The sequence below is a fragment of the Brachyhypopomus gauderio genome, chromosome 8 (assembly GCF_052324685.1).
Source record: "Brachyhypopomus gauderio isolate BG-103 chromosome 8, BGAUD_0.2, whole genome shotgun sequence".
In the NCBI taxonomy this organism is placed as follows: Eukaryota; Metazoa; Chordata; class Actinopteri; order Gymnotiformes; family Hypopomidae; genus Brachyhypopomus; species Brachyhypopomus gauderio.
This window is the reverse complement of record NC_135218.1, coordinates 9,138,553-9,157,966: the sequence shown is the minus strand read 5'-3', so window position 1 is coordinate 9,157,966 and position 19,414 is coordinate 9,138,553. Positions and strand designations below refer to the sequence as shown.

General features: G+C 40.5%; 1 protein-coding gene across 5 annotated transcripts in view; it reads right to left on the bottom strand.

Annotated features, from left to right (window-relative positions):
- Positions 1–19,414, bottom strand: part of grm4 (glutamate receptor, metabotropic 4) — a 132,640-nt gene that overhangs the window by 22,126 nt on the left and 91,100 nt on the right. For all 5 annotated transcript variants that reach the window (XM_077014246.1, XM_077014245.1, XM_077014244.1 and 2 more), the window contains 2 exons: positions 7,726–7,942; positions 86–221 (listed from right to left, as the gene is read on the bottom strand). In XM_077014246.1, the coding sequence (XP_076870361.1) occupies positions 86–221; positions 7,726–7,942 (353 nt within the window). The remainder of the gene's footprint in view (positions 1–85; positions 222–7,725; positions 7,943–19,414) is intronic.

Below are 19,414 nucleotides of genomic sequence, written 5' to 3'. Positions count from 1 at the left end.
TTTAATTGTTAAGGAGTGATTAAATTCCTTCAAAATGAAATGGGCACAGAACATAAGAGGAAAAGACAGTGTCATTAAGACCCACCTTATATCGTCCTCATTAGCAAAAATAATGACCACTCTAGCGTTTGGGTTTTCTCCCAGGCGGAAAATGATCTTGTCAAACTCTCCTGGCCTGGGCTCACGAGGAATTTTTACTGACTGGGAGATACACACACTCCCTGTCAAAAGATAAGAGGAAACATTACTGGTTTCTGTAACAAATTAGTGGAACGAATAATGTTTAATATCCACTTCTTTGTACTGGCATTTGTACTTCTAATTCATTCTTACAACTCTTATTTTGAGTTATTCCTCTACACAAACACATAACAAGAAATTCAAAAACAATTCAGCAGTGTATTTATGCCATAAACGCAACCACATACGAGAACAAAGAAAGATGAAAAGATGTTTTAGGCCTGCTTTGCCCTCTTGGGTCTTTCTTGGATTTTTTCATTATTCTCCACAGTGTATCCATTTGATGCTTTTAGTTGACTTTACACAGTAACCTAGAAAATTGCCTAGCATAAAGGTATTAGAGACGGAGCCAGTGTTGTATACGAGGCTGTCGAGTTAAAGGCCTGGAGGAAGAATACGGTCCCTCCAGAGATCTCACGCTCTATCGGAAACTTAATTGCTTTGCCCAGAAACCTCAATTTACTAATGTGTTGCTCCACTGGGCTCCTTAATTGTAAGGCCTTGTATGTGTTGTCATCAGGTGTGCCACAGTGTGTGTTCATCCTGCACTGTAGCTCAAGATTTAAAAGATGAGCTCCAGACTGGTTCTTCACTAAGCAACCTATCGGTATTATATCCACACTTACGTTCACATTTAGATGAAGCCCTTAAATTATCTTCCGCTTGTTTGCCACAAGCACACCTTCTTTGGTGATAATGACACAGAGGTTGAATGAAGGACAGGGCATGTACCAACATGCTTCGTATCGAAATGGAAAAAACATCCATGTTCGCAAGTCACCACAAGACTCGGGCTCCATCCCGTCTCCTTCAGACACTGCATTTGTTCCCCTCCTAAAGAGAGAGCATTTTTCAAAGGGTTTGACCTGTCCTTGTCGAACGGAGACCGCTGCACTGTGTCTGAAGTGTTAATTAGAGGAGAAAACCCTTCATGGCACCATATGGGACGCGCAAGCAGCAGGATTCTTGCACACATCTGCACACCTCTCTGTGACTCCCACACAGCAGAGGACATTTAGGATAATGGATGAACTCCAGTTATGAGACCTTGTCTCCACAGGTCAATCAGTGAAGGGAACATTTACTGGGGTGGCAGCAAACTATGGGTGAAAGTGACTCATCCTGCCCTCGGTCTATTTCAGTTGGAAACTTCTGCCATCTAATACATGTGTTGCTAAATATGAGGTGTCAGCACAGTTTCTGTAAAGTGTGCGAAATTGCATCAACACTATGAGCGTCGGTATCGCTTCAGATTTTTATTTCCGTGCTGCAGTGTGCAAGTTACACAAGTCAACGTGACCTGGAAGACAACCGCAACGCAATAACTGCGTCACCTCTGGGTCGAAGGTCATAACCCAAGCTATGGACTTCTTTTTTTGTCACTTTTTCCACTTCATTTATTTATTTATTTCTAAATAACTCTTTAAATCTGAATAGCAGCACACTACACATATAACGGTAGTCATATTGATTGAATTGTATCAATCGATGCAATTATTTACTTATTGATTGATCAATAAATCTACCCTTCAGTCCTCCCACCAGTGGTGATAAAGCAAGAGACGGGCTTGCTTCACCGTGGCCTTTTGCACAAAGTCCATCACATTAATAAGGTTATGAGCCACACAGGCAGCTGCATTCAGTAGACCCAAACTATCCAACGGAGATATGAATAAAAAATGTAGTAAGCTAAATATTTACATACAATGAGAACGAGTATTTGTGTATGTTAGACCTTTGAGATATATGATAAGTTAAATGTAAATTCAGTAAAGCAGCATCTTTGGACCTTGTGTTCAGTTCAGCGGAGATCCTGGGACCCCTCCAAACATGGGCTGCACACTAGCTCTGACACCAGCTCTGTAGCTCCAGTCTCTCAAAATGTGAACTTGCAATGAAATGGGTCAACCTGCATAGTTGATATTGCTAAAAAAAACTGTGATACTTTCAGAGTTCAGAAAATTAACATCCACTAGCTGGTCTTTTTATGGGAGTAGGAGAATCCCTCTGGCTGTGTTCCCACTGATGTCAGGATGAGAGTCCCTCTCTTTCTTTATCTCTCTCTTATCTCTCTCTCTCTCTCTTAGATGATGAGAGATGTAGTGGCCAGTTGGAGTGTCTGCTTGTCTCTGCATCTTACATAAACATAAACTGAATTGTTCAGGATTGCAGCATGCATTGTTATATTGAAATTACAGTAATTATACCAATGTAAAACCACTTATTTTCAGTCTGAATTGTAACAGACAGAAATGTGCCAAGTTTCAAAGTATCATGACTGTCATTTATATATTTAAAACTACTTTGTAGCCAAAGAAACAAGTCAACCAATAAATCTTCTTTTAAATTATTACCAGGAAGACCCATAAAGAAAAGGAAAAGGAAAAACAGCATATTATGTAGTGTAAGGTATTTCAAATTTCCCATGACCTCATGTCTGCTATTGCCTTTGTTGAAGACTCTTTACTAGCAGTCAAAATAGCATCCATGAGTCAACGTGACACAGTGTCAGAACCTTATCCTCAGATTTGTGCCAGAGTTAGTAATCCGTGCCAGGCAAACTGTGCGAAAAGTCAGAGGGAAAAAACACACAAAGCATCCACCCATGACTTCAAAGGGTTCAGTGCAACATCTTCACTAACACAAAGAGGCCATGCTTTCAGATGAATGTCGATGTGAGAGCTTTGGCACGGCACTTAAAGAGTGACTTTTACTTAAATGGGGAAACAGAAGTACTATAACAGCCATTTCCGGCGCAGTAAAACACTTGTTTTTTTTTGTCTTTACTGAAGCAGAGGCTGTGATGTGCTGTGTTGGACTTTTTGTGGCTCAGTACTGGGTTACTAGAGAGAGAACGTCTAAATACAAAGTCTATGAAAGGCTAAAAGAAAGTCAAACACTGACATTTCCAAGAACTCCAGCCATATGATGTAAAGAATATAAAGCTTATTGCAAAAGTAAACTTGTGTCAAATACCATAAAGATCCAGCAAAAAAAAAAAAAACAACGGTTTAATTAGAACTGTTGGAGTTGCTATCAGCAAACGATGCCTACAATATTTAATTTGGCCTGTTTTTCAAATGCTCATCATTGAGTGTAGAAACACAGCCCTGAAATTACTCAAATCTAAATAAGAGGCTTTTGCGCGGAGAGAGCAAATTATGATTCCCACCCCTCACTGCCTACAGATGATATCCTCAGACCCGATTAGATAGAACAAGGCCTCCGAGACATTGATTAGGATCTCTGTGCAGAATCAATTATGGCAGGCAAGCCTTGTTTATCTGAAATTTCAGATTTATATGAGCTGAGTGTGGTGAGGGCTGTCCAGTGTGCCATTGTGGCATGCTGCCCTCTGTATCTGCTCATAAGCCAGTGTTGGGTCCGGGAGCGCTGTGTGGTGCTGATGGCCAAGAGCTCTCCCTCTGTGATTCACACGCGTGGCAGTCAGCCCTCAAAAGTCACCCGGTCTATTCCACTCCTTCAAAACTCCACAAGGTCCCTCAGCAGCAGTTACATCATGCATTCTGCCCATTAGAGCAGGCCTGAGGAAACTGAACTTATTGAATATGGTTGAGATTCAAGGAGAGTGAACAGGGTAAAGGAGAGGAGAGTATTTTGGGAGCCATGATGCCTGGGAAACCATTAACCATGTCTACATTTTAATGACGAGGTAGGATTTTATCAAGGTGAAACTTTACATATCAGCAAACTTTTGGGAATAAATTGGAGTACAGAAAAAAAAAACGCTTTAGTGTAAACAAATCACCATGACATTTCACTTGCCAGAGCATCATGTCCATATTTATGCAGTCCAGCATAAGGTGACACCAGTAACTCAAAGCAAAATCTATTGAGACATTATCTTCACAAGAGCTTTAAAATGGGCACTTCGATCACCACATTCATACCATATGGGGTTAACAGTCTTTAGATTTCATATTACATATTACAATGCAAATAACAGATGCTGACACAGTTCATAGATATTATACAGCCATCTGTTAAAGGAGCATTCATCCCCAAATCCATAATTTCTTATGTGATTTGACATTTCTCCATATGCTCTATGAGTGATTGCAAAGTACATTAGTAACATTAACTCCACATCACCGTTATATTGGACTGTAAAGTTTTGCTTACTGCTTTTTACATATTTTACATATGCTGTATAACTTGCTGTTTACTGTAAGGAATGTTCTATTATAATAATGGGAAATACAATCCTTAAATGGAAACATGTCACATTACATCATCAGTGTTACAGTGTGATAGGAATAACAGTGTAATGTACTGTGTAACATGAGTGGAAATTAGTAAAAAATTATATATTTAAGTAATGAAATACTTGAAGCATCAGCATGTACAGAGATTAAGTACAGGGTAGCAAAGCAATCGGCACGTCATTTCTCAATATATCACACTGTAATTAAGGGGATTGGGAGCCAGCAGCTGTGGTGGTGTAAGATTACATATGTGTGTATATGAATATGTATATATTTAAAAAGAGAGAGAGAAATACATGAGAGAGAGAAATACATATAAAAAAATGTGACAGCTACAATCAGACAGCTCTCTTACTCTCGGGCTGCCTGATCCATTCCAGCAAACAAGGATTTCAGCAATTTCCTCAGTATCAAGTTACTGAAGAGAGAACATGTTGTATTTCTTGTGTTACTTTAGCCATGCAATATTTAGTAGATCAACCTCTGGCGGATCTGTCACAGTTCTGTCCCCTGTCACAGACATATACTGACACACTTCCTTCAAAAATGCACATCTTAAACGTGCCCTTTTGTTTCGCAGCCTTTTCGCCATTATTCATTTGATGTTTCATTTCATTATTGGCAAATGACTCCATCTTTAACCAATCTCCAGCTCCTATAATGGCACACTTTGATTCAGTGAATTTTATGTGATGTTATTGATCATATTAAGGGCTCTGTGGGCAGAGTGGAATGAAAATAAGCTGGCAGGCATCATACTGACATGATGTTAAAGTCCTGGCCGGTGGAAAAAAAATATAACAAGGATGTCATCGAATATTAAACTCAGGCATCATATTGCGCATCCATCTCTGAGCACTGCTGACCATGTTAAAATCCATGTCAACAGAGCTGTGACAGACTGTCTTCATGAACCAGCAGATTCAAATCCTCCCAGTGCTAAAGCTGTTAGCTCTCTCTCTCTCTCTCTCTCTCTCTCTCTCGCAGGTGTTCTCCCCCTCTTTATTGCCCATCTCTTTTGCCTTTCAGGACAGATGTGTGCAAATGTGTGTGTGACTCCTAGGAGAAAGCAGAGTCGTGCAGTGGAACTCATGGTTATTCATGACCAGCCCACACCCTGTAGCCTCACACTGTCCAGCGTTCATCCTGACAGCACAGATTACATGTCATCTGAGGTCCAGTCTGGGCATGACCACAGCTACAGAATGGAGATGCATCAGATGCCGTTGCTTGGCCTACCGACGAAATCAGAATCAGGTGTCTCGGACGATAATCACAACTGGACATAGCTGTTTTGCCACCTCAACAAACACACAGGTATATCCCAGGCATTAAAATGCTTTTTTTTAATCTGCTATGGAAAAGAAGTGATATAAAACTCCAGTGTAATATAACACCAGATGATAGAGCTATTTTTCAGCACCCTGAAGAGTTATATGGGGTGTTCTCCTCCAACACGCAGTGAAATATCCTTGAACAGTCTTCACTCTGTGGAAACCATAACGTGAATTTTATTTGAATTATGTACTGGTGTAAAGAAGGTAAATATGGCCTCTAGGATATGAGCTTCTCTGTTTGTCTTTGCACATTCAGGTCTTCTGCATTTGAGTGGCACATAGGTTGGTGCAAATTATTGGTGCTAATTATTTCAGCTCTCTATAAGTTGTAGTTTCGTCTCATGGCTTTTAAATATTTTGTGACTTCCAAAATATTTTGTGACTTCAAAAGTAATTTGATAAATTTATATCAAAATTGCTCCCCACAATCAACGATTCCATAGCACAGCACAATGATGTGACAAGTTAGTAAAACTATTTTTACTAACACATTTACAGCTCTTATTATTTACAGCAATATGGCTAGTTGGCTTTCTAACATCTTTAAGAGACTTTAGGAAGAATTTCACCTCAAAACCATTACATGTCATCTGATTCTTTGTCATTAGAATTTGTAAGAGTTGTCTAACACTCTCAATGCACTCCATAGCTGGAATGAATTCACTGTAATCCGATTTAGTGGCTTGGGATGCCTTTATGAATCACATATCACAGGGGGATGAATGGAACGCTCCTTTGAGACACTGTACAACACCACCTCCTTGTGCTTCCATTTATGTCACTGAGTAGATGCTTTTATCCAAAGCAACAAATCATTGTAATTTAAAGCTCCTATCTATTACAGTAACCTTAAGGCAACAATGATTTTATCCAAGGGCACAGCAAGCACAGAGAAGCCCTCATGGCCTGGATCTCTTACTGCCCATCTTATTACTGATAAAGGCACTTTAGCCAGCATGTCGCAACCAGTTGTTCTGTTCATGGAAGGATTGTAAATGGAAGGCTGGAAAGCAGAGGTTCTCTCGCAGGTCTCTCGTCCCATTAGACACCACCCTGTGGAGGGTACAGGGACCGGGTCACACCTGTTCACCCATACTGGGTTCCTGAAAGAGGAGAGGGTTTCTATTACCAACCGCCACACGCCTTTCTCCCTAAGTAAATATTCACCGATTTGAACTCGAGCTGTTTACCGAAGTCTAGCTCAACACATTATGCATTTCACCGGTATCTCTCCACTGTATTTCATTTCTTGAGGTGAATTTAAATTTGTTCTAATGGTTTACGTAATCCTGTAAACGCATGAAATAACATGCCCTGCTACTTTAGAGTTTCAGAACCAGACTTACATGAAGCACGTGACTCGCCTTTAGGCCAGACTGTAGTTTTGCTCTTATCTCTGCCAGCGACTCATCCACTGCCACAGACCGTGAACTACACCCACTACACCTGGAAGAAAACGTCTATAGTCTACTTAGCAAGCGGCACATAGGTCTGCGACAAGAGATAGAGTCAAGCCTATATTTCCTTTGACCAATGGCAACAAATGTCTTCCAGCTTGTCAGTCAAACTCAATTTGAAGCTTTGCTAAGAGAGACATATGGCCTTGGAGACTTGCAAGGGTACCACGCGGCAGCAAATCAATCACTGAACTCAGAATTTGTCACACATTCACGGCCTTTCAGAAACACCTCTCCTCTGAGAAACAACCTCTCGAGAAGAGTTTCAGATGTACGCAGTGCAACCTTCGCAACGTGTCTCCAAAAACAGCTGCACACTAGCCTATTTGAAACAGATTCTTTCAATCAAGCATTTGCTTCATCAATGCAATATTTAGCTAGCGAGTAATTATGAGACAGGAGGGCTTATCAGAGAACATATGAGCATTTAAGATGGACCGAATAAGTTAATTAGTTCAGCCTTACCGTCCTCACGGGACTTCTGGATGAAGGCGTCCACGCCGCTCTCTCCGTAGTTTCCCTCTGAGGCAACAGTGGAGACGTAGTTCCAGCCCATGTATCGCACTATGTCCACCATGGCCTGGGCCTGGTAGGTGTCTGGAGGAACCACCCGTGAGAAGAAGTCGTAGCGCGTGTTGTCACTCAGCTCCGGGGCGGTGGAAGCATAGCTCACCTGGGGGATCTGGGGTGTGCGTGTGGAGGGGGAAGAGATGCACAACCTCACTTGAAGTCTTAAGAACACAATTCCCACAAACCCTGCTGAGTCCCAGCCTGCCTCAGAGAGATTACAACACGCCTCATGATGACAGAGACTACGCTTCCCACAGAGCTCACTCTTACTGATCTGTATGTGGTCTCCCAAAGACTGCAGAGGGTATGGCAGTCCATTCAGAGATAATGCATGTGCATCAAGTTGCCACCACCCAGGTCAACATTAGCTATCGCACTATTGCAGGAAGCTCCTTCCAAAAGGATCATTTTGTTGCAGCATTTTATATTTTTCCTCAGTTCGTCAATCTCACCAGCAGAATGTCTTGAAAAATCCAACTTATAAAGCGTTGTGAAACTTGTAGAAGCTCACCAAGGTTTTTTTGTTTGTCACAGAGGGAGGAGGCTGGCATTTTTATCGACTCCTGCCCTTACAACAAGTCTGCAAAAAAGGTTACACCTGCCTATCACACCAGCGATTAGGCAACAGTTCTAAAATGGCAGCATTTTTTCACACTGCTGTGACGTAGCCATTCTCACCATAATGTGTGAAAGGATGCAGTGCAAAACAGATGTCTCCACAGCTACTGATAAAGGATCTGCTTCAATGTGTGGTTGCAGATTCTGTCAGGGCCAATAGCTTCTTGCATTACTCACCAAATAGAAAACCAACTCTAAGGACATTGAATGTGACAACTAGGGATGGATATGTGGCTCCAAGAATAATGGAGACATGGTCAAAGTATCTTTACGGTCATTTCCATGAAATTATTTGCAGAGATTTTTTTTTTCCTACTAAATTGCAATTATGCTTTAAATGAATGAAAACAAACAAACAAAATAAACAAATACAGTAAAGTCACATTTTACTGTGATACATATGTATATTTAGTCAATATCCACATTACTTTAATATCAAGGCAGATCTCTTCCAGTTCCATGGATAGATCTGAACCAATAATGTTATTCACTTAGATCTATAAGTGCTCAAATGGCCTATAGTTTCAGTTGTTGGGTTTTATTATATATTTCCATGTGCAGTAAAAGATACAGCAAAAAATTACTTGGCATCTTTCCATTTTGTGCACTGGTTGGGGAAGACGTAACGTTCAAAGTGCAGACGCTTATAGTTATTGCTGGCTCACCTGGCAAATGCATTATGTTAAGGTTTTTTGATCACCTGAAGGGCAGCTAATAATACCAGCATCTGAGTTTAAAATAAATGTTCCTGTCCATATGCAAGAGCTTTCACTATGCATATGTTTGCATAAATACATATGATTAGTGAATGGCTTGGGAATTTATACAGTTCACTGTTATGCTACTTTCAGTTGGATTATTATTGGTATTTTGAAGTCGTAATATTGATGCTTATCATAAAGTATGACGATGGTTATGCATATGCAGTCTCCACCCCTCCTAAATACACTGAAAATACACTGAAGTGTAAGATGCAAATCAAAGTCCTTGCAAGCACTTCTGTTCTGCTCACTGTTCACAGCTGCTGGAAGCCACGGAGAGGCTTGTGGATAAACTAATTTGAAACAAATATCCCTCTTCCATATCTAACAGTGCTTCTCGGCTGTTATCAGTTGTTGTTTACTCTGATAGGAGATGCAATTTTCACATCTGTTACTGTCAAGCTAAGTGGAGCAGCAAATGGCTGAGCTGCAAGAATAGAATGACAAAAACGTTGTGCAATTATTGAGGCAAACAGATTGGTCCTGTGCTGGGAACAGGCATTACCCCGACACGTGGTGTTGCAGAGAACCATTCATATACAATTCCATAAGCATGGGCCAATTCTCATTTCATATTAAGAAAATATTGGCAAAAAATGGATTACTGAAGAGCACAGGCAAGTTTCTATATTTAGCTCCACAAATTAATTCAATGCACATTCACAGCTTCGCACAACTAGGGGCACAACCAGGACAGAGAAGGGAAAGTCACATTGTGATGTCATTAGATCTCGTCTGCTAACTTTAAACCATTGCTGAGAATCATCCAGCGAGCTTCAGGCCAAAGTTGGTTAAAGAACCGCACTGCACAGCCAAAAAAAGTCTGCTCCTGCCCAGGCGATCTGCTCGGGCGTCCACGGAGGCAGCGGGAGGCTGACTTCAAGCTGCGAAGCAATGAAATAGATCTGTCAATTTAATGGTGAAGCTGCACTGAGCTACTGTCTGTGAGTGGCAGACGTTTCTCTGTGCCATCCAAAGACATATCTCTGGAGTCTGCCGTTTATGTTGAAGCGGAAGGAGAGATCGCATGTTTAGGTGCTACAACTTAAGTAACTTGAGTGTGCATGCAGGTGGTCCCTTTCTGATTTGAAGCTTAATCGCCCTATAGGCCTACAGGTAATGGCCAAAAAGTTACAAAATTTAATTAAAAAAGGAACTGTCAGAAGGTATTATGATAATTCTTAAAAAGGTGGGTCTGCTTATTTATTTTTTGCTTTTTTTGTGTGGTTGTATCACTATTTTGATTGTATTGCCAAAGCACCCACCAACATCTGAAAAAAAAAACCATACCTGAAAGGAAACAAAATGAAGATATATTTGATGCATTGTATAACTCTGTTTTATAAAGCACTGGTTCACAAAGAGTAAGGTTTCTCAGTGTGCATTAGATACCCTTATAATATTCTCATCATTCAAACTTGACCTTTGAAGATTTAGCAGAGCATTGCACCTTGGAAATGGCATCTAGTCATGCTTATCTGCTTCAGTATCTTTGGTGTCCAGGGGAAACGGTCATGAAGCAGGAGTCATTACCATCTCTCCCGCATTACAGAGACTAAAGATCCAGGGCTGCTGAATTGAATTAATATCTCACTCTGTCTCAAGGCTCCGCGCTACTGTCTCAGCAGCTTACTAAAATGTTGAGTCTTACTGGTTCCCAACAGCTGAAGACCAGGAGTTCATTCAGTGGGGAGAGTGATGAATGTGAAATCTCTAAGGTGGTACTGGTGATCAGAGGTAATATGTAGGGGTTACCCAGGGCAGGAAAGGAAGGGAAGTCTTTGTCAGGTCATTATCTCCTCCGAGAAGCGTAGTTCTTGTTGGGGGCTGGCAGCCCGAGAGGAGCTTATCCTGCGTCAGGGTCAAAGAGGGGTTCGGATATAATCGCCATGGGGAGTGTTGTGGGGAGGAGAGGCACCTGAAAAGCAAGCACCCTCGACATATTTGGCTCCAGTCATCGATTTGTTTGTTGCAATCCTGCGTTAGACAGCTAGCAATCATTACTTGGCAGAGATTACCCTTGATCTTTTGATTGGTCTGTGCTGACATTATTTTTAACATCGAAAACAGTTTAACATCTTACTTTAATTCATTCACTAAATATACTTACTTGATTCTCATTTTATGTCAATTTTTTTTTTTATCATGAAATTAGCTGTGCACACCTGGTGTGTTCTTTAAGTTGAATTTGAAGTAGGTAGCAGGACGGTAGGAGGATGGTGAGCCAAAAGCATAGTTCACTCTACACAGATTTTATTACCATATATGACACAAACACACTATAGGCACTCTGCTTGAACAAGGACACAAACACGCTACAGGGACGGGTCTTGAACAAGGACACAAACACGCTACAGGGACGGGTCTTGAACAAAGACACAAACACGCTACAGGGACGGGTCTTGAACAAGGACACAAACACGCTACAGGGACGGGTCTTGAACACAGGGACGGGTCTAGAACAAGGACACAAACACGCTACAGGGACGGGTCTTGAACAAGGACACAAACACGCCACAGGGACGGGTCTTGAACAAAGACACAAACACGCTACAGGGACAGGTCTTGAACAAAGACACGAGCACACTATAAGGACTGGGACACTATAGGGACTGGTTTTGAACAAAGACACGAGCACACTATAAGGACTGGGACACTATAGGGACAGGGCTTGAACAAAGACGAGCGACAAGCTTTAAAGTAATTTCATAAACACTTTAAAAATAATGAATAAGAAAATTAAACACAATTGGGCAAAAAAAGGGCAACATAAACCTACTGACCTGTAGAATGTGCAATTAGCAATGTAATAAATATTGTTTTAGTTCAGATTTTATTTATAACGCGTAACGTAATCAATGAACTGACTAGCATGTATAAAGTAAGCTTAACAATCAGAAGAATTTGATTAACAATAATATTAGTTAATATTATATGAATGTGCCTTACTACTTAGCAAGCAAAATATTATTAATTCCATTTGCATAAATGTTGTCAATGTCTATTAATGATTCTTAACATGGTTATTACAATCACTAATTAACTCATTTTAAACTACTCATAAACCTTAATACGGGTAGTCTTATGTTAAAGTGGCATCGATTGCACTTTTTTCTGAAGACCCTTAATTAAAATAAGTTTTATATGCTAATAAACACTCTCAGAAGGAACTATTTCATCATGTATGAATACAGAACCCAGAGCTGGGTGAGAAAGCTGAGGCTGCAATCTTGGTTTTGGATATTGCATTAATGGGATCCCACTGGAATATTGAAGGAAGGCCTGGAAGATCAACAGATTCTGTAATATGCTATCACAGAAAGTGTGTGTGTGTGTGTGTGTGTGTGTGTGTGTGTGTGTGTGTGTGTGTGTGTGTGTGTGTGTGTGTGTGTGTGTGTGTGTGTGTCTGTGTGTGTGTGTGCGTGCGTGCCAATTGCTTGTTACCTCTGATTTCTATTTTTTTTTCTTGTAAAAAATAAAACCTTAAAAGTGTTAACAATACTGACTCAGAAAAACTGAATTGCCATAATTGCCATCAGCTAATGCAGAAAAACACAATGAATGTCATTTTGTAATTTTCTGAGCCTGATGCGTAATTGTGGACAAGGTAATATTTAACCTAGTTAGAAAAAAAGGGAGCTCCATCTGCATAAGCTTGTGAAATAATAAGAGACCACTACCACTTATGTGATGACCATGATAAACTCTGAAAGAATGCTACAGTGACACCTCCCTTGTTGCTTCTTCAGAGGTTTAATGGAGAAGTCCTCAATTATAGATGCTCGTGAGGAGCATTAATTATTCAAAGTAGCCTCTGTGGCATAGACCTCTCGATGGCGACTGTGGGTGAGATATTGGCAAGGGAAAAAACCACCTGCTTAATTATGGTGATTAGCTCAGGGAGCCATCTCACTTTCCCTCTACAATCTATCCTGATTTGTCTGTTTCACCACTAATCATGTTTCTGCAAATGGGGAATTCATGGATAGATTTTTGGAGGTCTACCTGTTGGCTAGACCTTAGGAGGTCTTCCTGATCTCCACTTAAATCCTAAATTAACTGTCAGGCAAGTACTAAGAGTTTAATAATAGAATGCAAAAAGATTAGGACAGATGAGCAGGTACGTCGCTCCGTAAGTTGTTCCTTTGCTGCAAATAAAGCCATTAATTACAATTTCTGATTCACTTTTTACTGATAGTTAAATACCAAAATCCTTAAAGTGTAATATGTTATAAATGAATGGTGTAAACTGATGCCTGGTGTATTGCACATATATAACCCCATGAGAAAGTCTTAGCATTAAAATGCCATGACATAAAAGAAACAAAGAAATGCCATGACATTAGCGAGAGGACCAGCCCTACATCGCTGTATGTTCTTCATAGCTGAGTCTTTATTCGCATCCATTCAGCTGTTGCTTATGTCATTATTATTGTATGAGTTCATATTTCAACACCTCAACTCAACATGAAATGGAAGAAATCACCAGCCAGCACACCACCAACCTCTGAATTCTGTCTGAAGTTCTTATGCACCTGAACTTCATTCAACACTATAACACTTGAAAGTCAGTAAAGGACCAGCATGCTACAAAAACCAGAGACACAGGCAGTGTGGTCCCCTTGTGGCTCATGCTGAGATCCCTTGAGTTCGACTATTGACAGCAACAATTACTGGTGATGGTTGACAGTAAGCTGCAGTCAGGTACTGAGGCCCAGTGTTACCAACAATGACCCTCTTGCAGGAGGTTATGGGGTACAAGGGTATGATACTGAATGCAGTATGTGGCCAAAGGGATTGAGGGAAAAGCCTTCATCAAGGAAATCAACATCTTTTTAGCGCATGAATATTATCAGTGTGGTAGCACATAATGGATGTGGTTTATCTAAAATGGGATCAAATAGCATATGCAAATGCAACATTTATCTATATTCGTTTATACTTCACAGCTGTTCTAAGTCTATAAACCCATTCAAAGGACAGATCCTATCTTCTTGAATGCAGCGCCTCATGCATTTGTGATTGTCAAAAAGCGTGTGATGCACTGACATTGCATCTGCAGTAACATCAAGTGCTTAAATATATATATAAAAAACAATATTCTAATGCAAACTTTACAACATGGCTTTTAATAGCAAAATGTCTTGCCTTGTCACATTATAAAAATAAAGCTCAAATGTATTTGTTAGATGACGAAGGGTTTAACTTCATCATCTAATTTAATGATTTGAAGGGTTTAACTTCTGTGTGCCATGGTCCACTCCTGAGTCTGTCCTCGGGGCTGTCTGAGTCCGTGTGTGTGTGTGTTTTTGGGTGTGGTTCGATGTCTGGGTGTGCTCAATCGTTGTAACTGCGCCTCGTCTCGTTAGCATTATCTGTTGCACTTCCTCGTTTATGTTAGAGCACTTAATGTGTGTCGATGTGATTGTCACTCATCGTTGTTCAACCCTTGTCCCTGTCCCTCTACTCATTCTTCCCTAAGCACCTATGCGCAGTTCACAATAAACGTTTCGTGTTGAAACTACCACCTTGGTGTCTGCATCCTCCCCACCCCTCGTTGATAACATTTTACTGCATAGTCAATTGTCCTTTGTTGCTGGAGTTTAATCACAGTAAGACATGGAGGTTCAGCATTATAAGTTATAACATAAACATGTAACAAACATATTTCTCTGCTGGTTAAAGCTAACTGTGTGCGAGAAAGCCTTTTAGCTCCTTGTGATCTGCAACTACTTAAGGCACTGCTTGTGGTCATTTGGAATTACTTTTTCAATAATTAGAATAAGAGATAAAAAAATTGTCTTTGGTTCTGCCAAAGACACGCTCAGAGATGCAAATATCGAGGATCATAAACCACATATGTATGGTTTCAAGCATACGTGTCAAGCCTCATACAGTGAAGCTCAATAGTACTAGAGACATTTTGTAACATTTCAGAGACTTTTTGTAACATTTCGGAGACGTTTTGTAACATTTCGGAGATTTTTTATAACTTTTTGGCTAGTTACTGGCACTGTCATTGCACATCATTTTGTGTAGAGAGAAAATTCAGTCCCTGGAGCTGCTCTGCTCTCCTGCACAAGCCTACATCCATGTTTTCCTGAGATTTGTTTTGTGCCTCCACCACTCACCAAACCTCTGGACGAGTAATTCAGTGTGGTGCCACCACAGCGGCCACGTGCGTTTCCCTTCCCGCGGCACTCGAGCACGGAGCGGGCGTCATTGTTCATTTGCACCCAAACCTTTCCTGACATTTACCAAACAAAGAAGAGGAGGACTGACCGGCATTGCTGATGTTTTCCTGCTGTGCGCTCCGCTCTTTGTCATGGCTGGATTTGGATAAAGCCTTGCTGGCCTTATTGGGCTTATTTGGATAAAGCTTTGTCTGTCTAGCTGACAACTTTTCTCATTCTCTTTCCCCTCCAGACAGATTTGTTATTCATCTGTCAATCAGAAGAGAGGCTACAGTAATATTTATAGCTCAAAATGGGGGCTTTTGAATGATGGCCTAAACTTAGGCGGACATTGCTAGTGTGAAGAGATGCACTCCTTGATATGTCAGATGTCAAACAAAGGGATTGTCAGAAAGAGATTAGTTGGCTTATTTTAAATTTCACCAAAAATTTAATCACCAAGCAAACTTCAAAATTACCTCGTGTGAACCCCAATGTCTGTGTACACACATTTTTTGTCACTGGCTTTTCAAGTCATTATTCAAACTAGGTACCAGGGATGCTAACAGGATTTTTTTCTATCATTCATATAAATTTCAGCCTGACTTTAAATTAAAATTACTCCAAAATGCTCATGCTATAACCTACACATTTTGGTAATAACAATTTTATTGGTGGTTTACACATGCATAGATACAGTGGTCTGAGCTTATATGGACAAATGGATTTCATTATCTTGACACCCCAAACAGTAACTAATAAATTCATGCCAAGCACAGCTCAGTGTGGTTATTTCAGCTGTTACGGACAATTTATCAAGTCATGAAGGGAAATATGTAGCCGCCCGATTTTTATTCGAAATCCTATCAGTGGGTATATTCACTATGAATTGAAAGGCAATTTCTTTCTGGAACTTTGGATTTCCATAAGCTCATTAGTGATCATGTTCCCGCTACGGATCACCAGAGTTAGGGCGAGTCATTATTATGCCGCAACAGGGCTGTGCTGTTTAAATAAGAATATGTTAATTAATAATGCCTTTGTGTGGAAACTCTTTCAAATTCTTGCAGCATGTGAAAACTGAAATCTAGTTATATGCAAAATGAGAATGGCAACAGGAGAAATGACTCATGGGCAAACCCTATTCTTCTTAATAATGTGAGTTGAATAATATGGGGGGGCGTTACCTTGTCTCATTAGCGTTTAGCTTTGGGTTTCCTTTCTAACATGAGGAGCACGTGCAGCCTGCATGCATGTATATTTTTACACTTGTGTTACGTGTTCTGCAAAGGTTCGCTATTCAGCAAGGCGTCTTCCCCCATGTGTTACGCATGCTTGGTTTCATAGATCGGAGGAGGGGAAAAGGGTCTTTTGATCAAATACTATTTTTAGTCTATAGAACAAAAGAGAAAACCTAGTGTGCTTGTAGCATATATCCTACCCTACAAAAGGAAAGGCATCATCTCCTCAGCAATGCTGTTGTCATGGCATTGGCTCTGATCTTTGATTTGTCTGTGATTTCGGAGACAGCAAATTTGGAGAGGCTCTCTCTCTCTCTGCTCTCCGTGGAACGGTCGCGGTGCTTTTTTGCTCTACGAGCACAGAGGTAAAGCAGCAAATCCATTAAGATTTCATGAAGTGCATGTCCTGCTTAGGTTATCAAAGGCTTGGTTGTAATCATAGTACTAATCATCAAGTGGGCAGTGTGCATATGGTCAAATTATGCTCAGGTAATCTTTACAAAACTACCGTAAATAAAGGAACACTAACACTAAACACTAAAGTATGCACATACTTTAGTGTTCCGCTAGGTAATATTATAGACACTGTTTTTCTAAGGTCCTGGAAACCTATGAATGAGGGAGGCCTAATGATATGAATGAAGATGGCCCTATGATAAAATATGGGGAAGAATGGCGATAGGACTGTGAACCACATTTGGACGAGCTATCAAAGTCCTTTCATTCAGTACTTGCACTGATTATCACTGCGATGAGCTTGTAATATGCTAAACAAAACATTACAGCGCATGATAGGAAAACCCAGTTTTCTAGCATGCGAGCCAAGTATTTATGAATCACGTTCAAACACATGGACAAAAGCTGGAGTGGCCACTAATCAGTTACAAATAGAGGGATATCGCTTGTGATTCATCTACTTCACCAGGCGTTCATTCATGCACTGAATACACATGCCAGAGAGTAACAACGAATATATAATACAGGTGAAACATATTCTACCACATGACCCAACACTGTATGCAATATACTGATTTGAGTTTAAGACAAGTGGCTCTTTAGCTAAAAATGCTAAATTAATAAGTAGTGTCAATAAAAGCAGGGATTTAATAATGCACTAATGTTTTGACCTGTGATGGTCAAAACAAGAAATAATAACCATCGATTAGCTGGTATAAAGACACGACATATATAGAGACAAACAAACGACCCTCAGGTGGAGAACTCTCTACTGAGTACCACCCACCTGAGGGGTGTACATGTAACACCACAACACAGGCCTGCTGACGGAGGTAGCCAGCATGGGGCATCTGTACCGTGACATGTACAGTCGGTGGTACAGTTGTGTGAAAAAACAAAGTACACCCTCTTTGAATTCTGTGGTTTTATGTATCAAGACACATAAAAAAATTGGAAAATACAATCAGCACACGACGAATTACACTGTTTCATTTACTGAACAAAGACCATTAAAAATTAAGTTTCCACTTACTGCTTCCATAGGAATTAAGATGGTAAAGGCTCTTGATTAACTGATCATCAGCAAGTGTGACCACCTATAAAAGATATTTAGACATTGTGGCAGTTTGCTGGTCTGGACCATTCAGGTGCATTCAGGTGTGTTAACACAATTCCAACGAGGAAAGACATTGATCTTAGAGACAAAGTTGTTGCTGTCCATCAGTCTGTGAAGGATTATAAGGCCAAACAATTTGAAGTTATTTTATAGTGAGAACGATTATTCACAAGTGGAAAACATTCAAGAAATTTGTCAATCGTCCCAGTAGACATCCCAGTAAACTCACCCTAAGGTCAAAGCATGGAATGTGTATCTCAGACTTTACAGGACTTAGTTATTAGTTTAAATGGGGCAGTCGTGGCCTAGTGGTTAGCGAACTGGTCTTGTGACTGGAGGGTCGTGGGTTCGATCCCCAGACCTGAGGCCATGATTGAGGTGCCCCTGAGCAAGGCCCTTAACCCTCAATTGCTCACTTGTATAAAAATGTAAATCGCTCTGGATAAGGGCGTCTGCCAAATGCCGTAAATGTGCATGTTCATGACAGTACAATTACAAAAAAATACAGAAAAAGTATAGCTTTTGTAAGTGTTGAGTAGCAAAAGCCTTCTTTGAAGAACATAGCAGTATGGCTTAAGTTTGCCAAATTGAATTTGAACAAACCTAAAGACCTGTCCTTTAGACAGACAAGACCAAAGTGGAGATGTTTGGTATTAATTCACAAGGCCAAGTTTAGCAAAACACAAACACACAAATTAGAACAAATATCTCATAGCAACTATCAGGAATGGTGACACACACACCCCTCCCTATAGGTTACCTATAGGATATGTGTGCACCACTATCTCAGCGGTGATGATTTGGACTTCTTTTGCCTCCACAACGCCTGGGCACCTTGCAGTCATTGAGTCAGCTATGAACTCCTTTCTATTCCAAAGTATTTAGTCGAATGTGAGACAATCTATTCAACAACCAAAGCTTGGAAACAGGACAATGATACACACCAGCAAGCTACAACAAATTGGCTAAAAAGAAAAGAATCAATGTGTTGGAATGACCCGGTCAAAGTCCAAGAGCCATGAGACTTCAACCTAGGCCTCAACCCAATCGAAATGCTGTGGTGAGACCTTAAGAGAGTTGTGCATAAACAAATGGCCACAAACCTCAATAAACTAAATTAACATCGTAAAGTAGCTTTGGCCAAAATTCCTTCAGAATGGTGCGAGAGAAAACAACTTCTTCAAGTTATTGCTGCTAGAGGTGGTTCTACGAGGTACT